Consider the following 12,191-nt stretch of genomic DNA (forward strand, 5'->3'; position numbering starts at 1 on the left):
TTTGAAATTTGATCAAGAAATCTCTTTTGGTAATTTTTAACAGGATTATTCAGAAAATGTACAATTTCATGTCATTTTTAAATAAAAAAAAATGCATAAATGAGTCACAGAACTGCAGACACCGGTAGTGATCAGACTTACGGGTACATGCCATAGTTGGTGGGTCTTTCTCAGCTCTGAAGTAACCTTTCTCACACTGACATACAGAAGTTGCTTCAACATAGGTCAAACTATGTGGAGGGCACTTGGAACACTTTACATTTCCAGCAAATGCTTTATAGAATCCAGGCCTGCAAGCTGCAAAACAAGAAAATATTTTTTTATTAATAGCAGCAAATTTTGGTCGTAAGTAAAATCTGTTCCATGCAGTTATAATGCACTGTCTTTTCTTTCCAACCTAGATATATATGCTATTCTGATCACATAATGCTTCACAGTTTTTATTTTGGTATATGGACTTAAAAAATATATGTATGTTCTTGATGTCTGATGGGTAAACATTAAAAGAGACAGCTTCCTAATAGACAGCCATCACTGCTGCTTGAAACTGTTACCTAGGAAACTTCACTAGTATCAAGTAAACACACGCTCACTGTCTATGTTTTATGTAGGTTTCATATATTAATAACACTAAAGAGTGGGATAACTTCGTATCTACCAATGCTATTTATATGGCTTCCTTATTTAAGTAGTAGAGACTTTTAAGGCTCAATGTGCTTCTCCTCACAATGCCTTGATGAGACAGGAATGACATCCCTGTATTTGCAGATGGGCCTGACCTGCCCAGAGTCTCCTGAGAAGCCTCTGACAGCAGGGTCAATTAGTTGAGTCCTTTGCACTGTGTTGGAATGAGGGCTGGGAGGCACTGCTCTAATAACCTTTGGAGATGTAGGACAGAGGTGCCAATACCCTCTAGCACAAACTACAGAAAGCCTGAGGCTACTCTTAATTGTGTCAAGAAACAACCCAGATAGCAGCTGCTGTGAGGATGGGAGATGCTGCAGCAGTCAGAGCCCACCGCCCACCCAGTTGGAGCAGGAATCCCAGCAGTTCTTCATCACAGCAGAACCTTAAAAGCCTTTCTGCTGACCTTTAAAGCAGAAACAATTATTTAAAATAAATGTTATCATAAATATGCCTGGTTCGCATTCTGAAATATTATTTTAAAACTGTTCTCAGCCTTTAGCACACAAGTTTAGACAGAGATTTCTTTTTTTCTCCTGCCAACTACTACATTCACACATGCCAGTATGAATTACAGGTACTGTCTTCTGGATTCTCAATCAGCAAACAGAACTGAAACAAATGAAAGAGCAACTCTAACACGTGTAGACTGCATAGGCTCATATTCCTTCCGACTCCTTCACCAGTACAATGGAAGCCATTGGTATACATATTTCAAAGATCCATGTGGCTTTTTCTCATTTTGACATATTCAAGACTATATTCTTTTTATTGCTACAGGAACTAGGCAGTATTTCCTTCCCTTGCAATAAGACAAAATAACAATATTAGAATGCAGTGTTTGATAAATAAGTACCAAGATTTATGAATTTTATGGGTTCACTGTCAGTTCAAATTAAGTGAATTATTAAAGGCATTAACTTACAGATAACATATACACAGATCAGTTTGGCTTCTGATTCCAAAGCACCCACTTGATATGAAAGCTGTTTCATTAGTGTCTGAGGGAAAAGGGAGTGTGTGGGACTAAAAAGGTAGCACTTGATTACCCATCAGAATGCAGGAGCCATTTTTTCAGATGTAATTTTAAGAGCTTAATTTTGACCCAACAATTTCAGCAGTTCTCCCAGTGTGTTCTTCTGACTTTGCTGAATAGGTATTAGGAAGGAATCCTGCCCTGCTGTCACCGAAGAAAAAATATAAGTATTTCTGGTGCTAGAGATAAGAGAGGTGGGAACAGCAGGGGATTTCCCTTTAAAAGGCTGCTGGTCTGATACCACCGTGATTACAGTCAGTGGCAATTTTCTACTGATTGGAATGACAGCAGGTTTGGTACTAGGAAGGCAGCAGCATTGTAGATATAGGCGGTAGATGCTGACTCCTCTCAGCTTTGCTGGGAGGAAGGAAGAGAGAAGGTAAGGTGAAATGTGGGAAGGGTGTTATGAATGCCTGCTCCTTTTTTACTCATGTCCAAATCCTGCCAGGCCTTAGCTGAAGATTAATATTAAATTCTTGCTTTTAATAGCTACCTTTCATACATACAGTACCACAACAAAGAAGTTTGTGATTAAAGAGGTGGCAATTCCAGGCTACCTTTTCACTCGCAGCAAAATGAGTTCTCTTTAAAATCCTTACTACTTCCAATATTTTTTTTTCTGTCAGTTCTCAAAGCACTCCTTCCTTTCTGTCCCCCAAATGACAAACCAGTTTAGATCAAAAGAAACACAGCAGTCCTATTCAAGAAAAATATTTTGTTTAAACTTCAAGCTGTTCATTATTCAAAAATAAAACTGAAGGAGAACATGATTTATTTTCAATTAAGAAAAAAAAAGTAAATGTTTTATTCTGAAATGGCATTCTGGAGTATATTTAAAGCCTTTATGGTTTCAATATGGTTGGATTTTCTTTTTATTTATTTTTGTCTTATATATATACTCATGAAAATGCTGGGGAAAAATGGGTGAAGATGTTGATATTCTACTTTTACTGAAGCCAACACAAATGCACGCACCATTATGTCAGATAAACTCCTCGCATTCTAAAGCCAAAGATATCAGGACAGCTTTGGTATGGTTAAGTTTACAAAGCTACTGACAGTCCTCCCCCATCCAAATGTAGAGTAAAACAATTACAATTACTGGATACTTTTAAATAAAATCCAGCCCTTCATAAACATACTAACACATGCTGAGAGCCCCCAAATGATCACAGGTTTTGGATAACTTCAGCTCCTGGGATAACTCGGTGCTGACTGCCAACATTCAAGGTGAAACTGTTCCTCTGTAAAGATCACTGAATATGCAGCACAGGATTGAAATACAGCACTTCAGCTGCCATACAATATCAAAGCCTATACTCTACTAACAAGTATTATGCTTCACTGTCTGAATTTCAACTTCAGAAAGAAGCAATTTACCATTGCCTTTCAAAAACTAGCAAACACTAAATTTCCTACCCAAGTTTTTAAAAGCTAATTTACCAAATGTCCCAACCACTGTAATTTCAGAGACATGCATGCATCTTTAGAGACTAGGGTGGTGCTTAGTCCAAAACAAGGACAGAAGAATTTGTGAACAAGCTTATTTCAGAGAAAAACAACAACCAATAACATGAAAATTTGCCACAATATCTGTTCAGGTAATAAGCAAGCAAGGTCATCACAGGCTGTTAATTTGCAACCTTAATTCCTAAGGAATTCCTCCTGAACGTGAAACATGTCTAATAGCATGTTTTAAGGGCTATGATTTCTTCTAACCTGTGAGTTAGACTTTGGCAGACTTCTGTCATGCCTGTTTATGCCCTGATAGGTACCACCAAACCAGCACAAACTGAGTACAGCTTTACACTGCTCATGGTCTGTACAGAACCATGTCTGCTCACTGTGAAGAAATGAAGAATCTCCTTATTACTTCTTTGGCATATCAAACAGGACTGAGGATGGTTTGGCCTCCACTGTGGAGCTTCAGGCTATGTAAGACCACTGCCAACTGTAGCTCAAAGCAATTCCAATCAAAACTTATAGGAAAATTGCACAAAGAATCAATGGTATATGCACTCCACTGTAATTTCCAATTTGTATAACGTTTTTTAGAACTAGGGTTTGCAAATGTTCTGCTATGAGATCACAGATTGCGTTACTGCATGCAAGTCGCTGTGACTGCAGCTTGTGGTATCAAACCATACACAGGTGCTAGATGTATTCAACTTAGGGAGTCCCCAAACCACATGAAAGCTAAAATAAGGATTAGGATATGACTCTGTAAAGAGCATAATCAACAGAATTACCTGCATGCTTAACTTTAACTGAGTTCCTTAATGAAGCAGGATCTTGGCTTTTGCCCAGCTTCCTATCCTCTTTGTTGCTTACTGATCTGTGGCAGTTCCAGCTCCACAGAACTCAGAGCACAAACTGCCTGATGGGCAAATCGGAAACTCAGGCACTTCATTATGAATAGGTTGTTGCTTTGTATTTGGAGAAGGAAAAAGGTCATCTTTCCCACTCAAAATCACATGTAAAATACATTACAAGTAAGTTAAAAGTTTGTTCCGGATGCTTATGTATGCAGGAATTTTCATTTTTCATGGGTTGATAAATTAGTACTTTCAAAATGTTTCTCATTATAACATTTCCTTCATTCAGCTAGCAGTTATTGTACCTATCATTTGCACAAATTATTTGTGCATTGATGACTTAAAAAAAAAAAAAGTTTGTATTTGTTTGTTATCACACAGCATTTTTTTCTAACTTTTTAATCACTGGGAGGCATCTTATTTTCCCTGACTTTATCCAACAGAAGTGACTTTGTGAGCTACTAATTATATGAACTGTATAAGATTTGACTTTTGTGAAGCCTGGGGGATGATAATAAAATATTGCCTTAATGGTTAAGTAATTAGCAGGGAGTCTGAATGAACAATTCAAAGACACTAAAGTTTTCTCCAATGAAATACCAGGGATCATGCAGAGAAGCACTGATAATTTAATTGGCTTCACAAATGATAACATGTCTATAAAAGTGCTTTACTGTAGCTTTATCATGATTTGACTAGTGTTTTTAAGCTGTAGAAACTTTTTAATTAATATAATTTTCCTTATTTAATGTTTAATGTATGACATTTAGGTTCGTTTGTATTACACACAGATGTATATGAAAAGATCTTAACACTTTGCAAAGCTCTGGTGAACTCTTAAAGACACTGATTCATGACTTGCTAGTTTCCAGCTTGGGCACAGAGTAGGGAGAAGGCATTTAAGAAGCAGCTGCAAAAGAGTTTTAGCACTGTTGAAGCTATGTGCAGAGGTACTGAAAGAGACTGTAAAAGCTTTTGAGGTGCATTGTGCACCAGAGCCCAAAGTTAATACTTATTGCTTAAAATGAGATAAGATCTCCACTGTTCCCAGCAGTGTTCCCAGTGTAGTTGTGTCTGTTTCCCACAAGGACTTGGGTGCATGCGGTGCATGGCTTGTGGCCATAACCACAGCAAAGGGTAATGTGCTACAGTAAAGTGCCTCTCCCCACAAAGACTTTGGCTGCGGGGCCTCGGAGCCAGCTCAGAGCCAGTGCAGCTGAGGGTGGCCCCATCCCACTGGGGCCGTGGTTAGAGGCTTCCCCACAGCTCAATCCTGAGGACACAGACAGGGCCGACTCCTATCCCTGGGAGCTGCTTTCAGCAGTGGCTCCTGTTCTTGATCCCTATGTGAGCCACAGCCCTGCTGCGCCACAGCCCTGCTGCTCCACAGCCCTGCCTGTCCAGGGACCCTGCTAAGCCAGGAGCACCCACAGGCCCACATCCTGGCCTGGCTGCGGGCCGCACTCATGTTGGGGCTGTCCTGGCTGCCCCCCACCCTGCCCTGCACCCTGCTGGGATGGGCCCTGGCTGTGCCCAGGGAGCCCAGGCCGCTACAGGCCCCTGTGGGCCCCAAGAGCTAAAATCTGGTGTCCCTCTGGGAAACCACATAAATCACTAAAGCTGGGGGGGACAGCTGATGGCTGCCTCTGCTGTCAGGCCCTGCTCTCTTGGTATTGCTCAGGCAGTGAGGAGTGAGGGCCTCACCTCCGGCTAGCTGAGACTTGATTTCTAAGACTCTTTTGAATTGCCATGTCTAATAAATAAGGTCATGGGTCAATTACCAGTCTTTAGTGATCGAGACAGTAATAACTGTTAAGTACTTCCCTTACCTGAGAGGTACTCTGTGTGCTATCAAATGCAGACATGTTGGTCACCATAGCGCTCACAAACCTTGCTTCTTTAAAGACAGGGGCATTTTCACTGCTTTGCGCAAGCTTGTCATGGTGAGGACATACACTGGTTTCCCAGTTTTACAAGGTCTGAATTGACTGTTACCAAGTAAGCCGAAGTAAAGGGAGTGCACAGAAAACGTAGAGCAACTTTTATGTGTATCTGACACTTGTTGGTCTGTGTGTGGGAAAACATCCCTCATGAAAATGGGAATTTTATAGTTGGCTGAGAACTCATCAATCAAATTAAAATGGAGAAGACTGCTGTCATTTACAATGAATGGCAACCATCAGTAGCTGAGGAAGAGATGGTTTAATCTTTCTGAAACACATAATTTGCTATGCTTTTACACACCTCATACATTTTCTTAAATTGCTTGCTGAAACCCATTATTGTACTATGAGACTGACATCTTCCATATTTGTTATATTCTGTCAATATATAAATATTACAATTTTAAAGTCCTTTTATCCTTCTGATACCTGATCACTTTATAAAAAGAGCAATCTAGGAAAGCCTGTTTGACTCTACTATTGTGCAGAAACTAGGATCTAATTTATTTTAAGCAATTATTTATTATTTCTTAAAAAAATATTATTTTAACCAATTTATATTCTAGTAAAAGTATGTAGAAAAAAACAAAGAAGTGTATAGGAAAGAACAAGGAAAAAGAATATAATGGAAGATGCACAATGTATTTTACCTACAAAAGGCAGAATATGATCACAAAGATTAGGATATTACAAAATAAGGATATAATGACAGTCTTTGAATGTGAGTACTATCTGATTTAGTAATTGCCTGTCTTTTCTTTCTTCACATGATCCTTGTTTTATTCAGGTCACAAATGGACTTAGAAAAAAGACGAGATGTGCGTTGGGTCATGTTCGAACTGATAGTGAGATTATGCAGGAGGAGTTGCTAGAAACATAAGGCACTGAGAGAGAGACCAGCCATGATAGATCATAAAATACAGAACATGCTGCTTAGTCGAAGCTACAAGAATAAAATACATCATTTATCAAAAAAGCAATTATCTAGCTTGGTTCCCCACTTCCTACAGATGGTAAGGAGAGATCCATACCCAACCTACTGACAAAATGACCCAACCATTTTAGAAGAATGGACTGATTTTCCTTTTCATTTGAGGTAAATCTGATGGGATTATATGTCTGTGTGCTGGGTTATGCACTTAAATGCATCTGTGTTTGTATACTAAAATCAATCTCTTCTCTTGCCAATATCTTCTGCTGTCTAATAATTCTATTTTTTGGGGTGGAGAAGAGAGGACAGTATTAAACATATCATTGGCTTTGGAAAGCAAAAAGGGAGAGGAAAGAAAAAGAGTCAGGTACAAGGCTGCTTTCTCTAATTAAACTATATAATGAAGATAGTTAAATTAAATTACGTATTCTTTGTGTTGTCTTTTTTTCAGTGACTTATTTTCTGTCATTCTTGTATTTCAGTATTCTACCGAGACTGTTTATTAAAATGATTACAAGAAATGACAAAAGATATAATTGGTATATATCAAACTATTTTCAGTTCATGTCAATACAGTTTTTCTCTATATAAAACATCAGTTGCAATTCAAGAACTGGAGCAGTGATTTGGGTCACATACCATGTTTTTAAAGAATCTGAATTTTATCCATAAGCTCATGCAGGCAAGGAGAACAGTCAATGATACTAATTTTATCACTGCCTGTCATACTAGATACAATTCAATGGCTCATCAAAGAGCTGGGATCTTCACTACACAACACAGGTGAATACTATTCTGCACTTCTTAAGGTGCTTTGTTAGCTACTTCTCAAAGAGTTTTAAGTTAGCAAGTAAAGGCTTCTGATAACAACAAAGATAAACACCTTGTTTGCCACTGAGGTGACTCAAATAGCTTTTGCAGTGTGAAAACAAACTATATTATTAAACTTTTCACATACAGAGCAACAATTACTCAGTGACATTAGCTGCTTTCCTGTTGCTGCTGGAGGCTACCAAAACCTGTTCTTTGTCACTGCCTTGTAGTGGAAGGATTTTCAAAGATCTGGGAAGAAGACTGGCTGTTAACATTCTGGCTTCCTCTAAACTTACAGACAAGAGGGAGACGGGGGTTCAGAAAAAGTGACAGTGTAGGAAAAACACAGCTGACAGGTGCTCTTCTCTTTGTTAACTACATGCAGAATGATAATGTCACAGGCTGCCTACCTATTCTATTTATTACCTTATTTATGTGTTTTCCTGTAGGCGTATGTAACATAGGTGCATTAATTTTGGTTTTATCTCCATACATGGCCTTCAAAGGCCTTTGTAACACACTGTTAAGTAATATTTCTTCCTTTTTTTTTTTTTTGTACATAACATTATTCACAACGTGTGTGTATGTTATAGGACACACTCACACCACAGTTTTATCTAATTTAATGAATCATCTACCTGTCAGGCTATTATTTTGTTCTACCTCAAAAAAAAAATAAATATATATATATATAAAAAAATTCAAGATTTCATTCCAGACAGGATCCAGTAGTAAATGTATGTACACACACATTACCTACATACATATGCCTTTGTATAAAAAAAAGGAGACAAAATCAAAAAGGTGATGGGATGTGAGATGATCCATAAGACTTTAAATCACAGGAAATCTTGTCTACTTATTGGAAACCGGACACTGGGAGATCATCAGTTTAAGATCCATGCAAACTTCATCATATGCAACTTATCAAAGTTTTAATGGGCAAAATAAAACATTTATTTCTACTGTACATCAACAGGTGTGGAGAATGCCAAGGAACATTTTAATTATAATGAAGTTTATATGTAAAATTGCTCTTCAAAGACTAATAGAAATGTTTTCTAATTTTACATTATTTTCCATCCTCAAAAGACTGAAATAAATCTAAAGTGAATAATAGCATCAATTGGCTACAATAAGAAAAAAGAGAGATGATCCCAAGATTCAACGGATGAAACAGTGAAATTAAGATCTTGTTAATTTTATACCATAATACCACATTTGGTGGATATGCTTACTTTTTAGACTATTCTATAGGTTCATATCCATGAAGATCACTGGGCTAGCATGGTACAATTCTCAAAATCCAATATAACTATTAAATGTGACATGGTTCTCTGTGGAACAGAGAGGACAGGTAGCTATGTAGGTAGTTATGACCACTTATGATTTACTTTAAGGTCCTTACTTACTAAATATCTATTTGGACTTTGTTTTGTAGTTGTGCCCTACTGAATTTAAAAATCAAACCAACAAAACCTTAAGAATATTTACAATACAACACTGCAGGAGAAAGATTAGTGTCCAAGAATTTGTATCAAAAAATCAACAAGACCCGTACACAAACAGAAAACTAAATTATGTGTAATACATTTGCTAAATAAGGGATTAAACTATTGAGTTGTTTGGATAAATTTGAGGGACACTTTTATTCAAGTACTAATGCTATGTTTCTTAATGCACTGTAGATTGCTATCTTCTTTGAAAAATCTTGAATAAGGATTCATTTTAGTGTTTTTAAAGAAATAAAAATGAACATTCTAAACATATTTGTGTAGATGCAAATTTATGAACATGATTCTGTAAGCACAGGTACTAATCATAAAAAGAGATAAAATTTTTTTCAATACTGATACAACTTTCTCACTTAATTCTCAGAACTATCTCTACAACAGGTAGATGTCAGGTAGCAATGTTTCAGCATGAATGAATAAATTGGAAAAATTATAAGCAGCTGAAAAGAGGCTCATTTGATTGGAAATATCAAGGATTGAAGCTATAAGTTGAGACCATATCTGTAAAATAAATGCTATTCATAATACAGGCTACACTGCTTTAAATAAGGTCTGCAACCTTTTTAAATTAGCCTTTAAATGCATTTTATAGACCGCACTGATGAATCAATACAGTTAACTTTTTAGAGAAAGTTATAATATTGCAACTTTTGTTATGTTTAGCTCAGCTACACCTCCCTAAAGGGGCTCCCAGATGACTGTACAGTTTCATTTTGTGTTAGATCCTTTTATGTATGCCTGTATAAGCACCACTGGTGAAAAACAAACTCAGGCTAAAATCAAAACAAAACAGCTTTCATGCCACTTCGATGTGCCTGGAAGAAATCAGCAATTATCCCCTGCCCAGTGAAGATGCGTCAGTGATTTGAGAGAAACATTTGTTTTGGGCATCCAAGTCAATAAAAAGGCTGCTGAGGTTAAAACAAAACGAAACAAACAACCAAAAAAAAAAAAAAAAAAAAGAAGCTATTAGGATTGTGAGACTCCAGATTTTAACCACATATAGACTGCACTACCACGTTACTGCAGCACAGTGTTACTGGCATTACAACAGGGACTCCCCGTTAATAAAAACATGACCTTTGAAAACTGGCTCAAGATTCCCAAAGCAGGAACACCAAAGCTGGTTCAGTATTTTCAGTGGAAATGATCTCTGATTCCTCCATGCGAAGGCAATGACAACCTATGAGTCTAAACGTAATTTATGTGTACTCTGCATGGCCCTAAAGACCTCTTGTTCGTTGGTAAAGGCAGAATCTGTTCCTTAGTTTCCATGGCTGTTGCCCATCTGTGTAAGTAGTTTCTGAGAGGGACTCTGATGCTGTCAGGCTGTCTTGAAGTTGTCTCAGCAACGTGCAAAGCAAAAGACGATGACTAGGGTAGCTGAATTAAGTGATAGGATAAACGAGACCACACCAACAGCCTGCACCTCCCTGAGCAGGTGAGCAACTGTTTTTGGCTGCCATGTGGCGGCTGTTATGGGGATCCCTGAAATCAGGTAAATTTTTTGAGGTGGGAAATATGCATACTCAAATGTACTGCTCTGTGCTCAAATTAGCCTTTTGTTTCATTGATTGTTTATGGATTGATCCCAATAGAAAATCTACAAATACCCAGACTTCATAAATCTTTAAATAGCATTTTCTACAGTGCCTAATTTTAAAGGAACATCAGTGTGTTTTAGGAAGATAGTAAAGAAAAGAAATCAGTCAGAGTAATTAAGGAATGCAACAGAAATGGTAATCAAGGAACATGAGAGCAGTGGAAAAGAAGGGAAGCGACTCCCAGCAATGTACCAGTGCCTACTCCTAGGACCAGGAAAGACTGCAAGAAAAGAATGGAAGGAAAAGACAACTACATCTCCAGGCAGCCTTCTCCAGCATCTTCAGTACCCATCTTTAACTAGAAAAGCAGAAGAAACATAACCCTAAGAACACTTTGGGGTGATGCAGCACTGGAGTAAATGATGGAAGTTACTTACTGAGTCCACAGATTCATCCACAGCAGCTGTAAAAACTCTTTATTTTAAAGTAAAACTTAATAATGCATTTTATTGCTTTTTAATCATTATTATTGCAAAGTTGTTTTTTCTCCCCCCCCCCCCCCCCCGCCCAAGGAAAGAAAATGCTTTCTTCATTTCGTCAGTCCAGTAAACAGCTGGCATCTGAGTGACATGGAAAAACAGCAATGCCAAGGTGCATTCTGCACCTATGCAAGTCCTTAAAACAAATACCAGATAATCAGCTGTAATAGTTGTCACCTCAGCATATCCCCTGCAGGGTGTCTTTGGGATAGATGTGTTCTTCCACCCAGCTACCCTGGCAGATTTGGGAAGTGGTTAACACACGGACCAAAAAGGAGGAACATGCTAGTCAGGAAAGCTCACTGGCACATGTTAGAAAAGTGGAGAGAATGCTTTAATCTCCATGTAAATTTTAACAGCTTCTATTTAACACATCTAGGTCCTTGTCAACGCATAAGCCAACGTGAAATGGAACATTTTGAAGCAAGTGGGCATGTCATCTCCTGTGGAATGGATGTTGCAGAGCACATCTGTCCACAAATTTTTGAAGAGGAGAGGTTCTTCTGCAGAGTTCTTTACCATTTCCAAAAAACAAACAAACAAAAACATCAGAAGGGAACTGTTGCTGCTCTAGTCCTCAGACTAAAGCAGTATGGAAATCAAGAAAATCCATTAGACTGAGGGCACCATGCCGTAACGCACACAGGGAGTAGTTTACTTAACATTGCTGGAAGCTGTTCAGCATATCAAATTGCTTTTCATAAAGGAAAGTTGAAATAGTGGTTAGGCTATAGCTGTTGCTGAAAGGGCTTTTGGGGGGAAATGAGAAGGTAGCAGTATGATAAGTTTCTGAATACTGCAGTGAACATTACAAAAGAGAAGTTTGAAAAAAAAAAAAAGCAAACAGTAAGATATTATTTAATATAATTGAG

At 37.9% G+C, this 12,191-nt stretch overlaps 1 protein-coding gene across 4 annotated transcripts in view; it reads right to left on the reverse strand.

Annotated features, from left to right (window-relative positions):
• The window catches only part of EPHA6 (EPH receptor A6), a 519,909-nt gene that overhangs the window by 248,892 nt on the left and 258,826 nt on the right, over positions 1-12,191 (reverse strand). For all 4 annotated transcript variants that reach the window (XM_082778844.1, XM_082778842.1, XM_082778843.1 and 1 more), the window contains exon 4: positions 142-297. In XM_082778844.1, coding sequence (XP_082634970.1) covers positions 142-297 — 156 coding nt within the window. The remainder of the gene's footprint in view (positions 1-141; positions 298-12,191) is intronic.

Source organism: Aythya marila, assembly GCF_965140915.1.
Source record: "Aythya marila genome assembly, chromosome: 1".
Classification (NCBI taxonomy): domain Eukaryota; kingdom Metazoa; phylum Chordata; class Aves; order Anseriformes; family Anatidae; genus Aythya; species Aythya marila.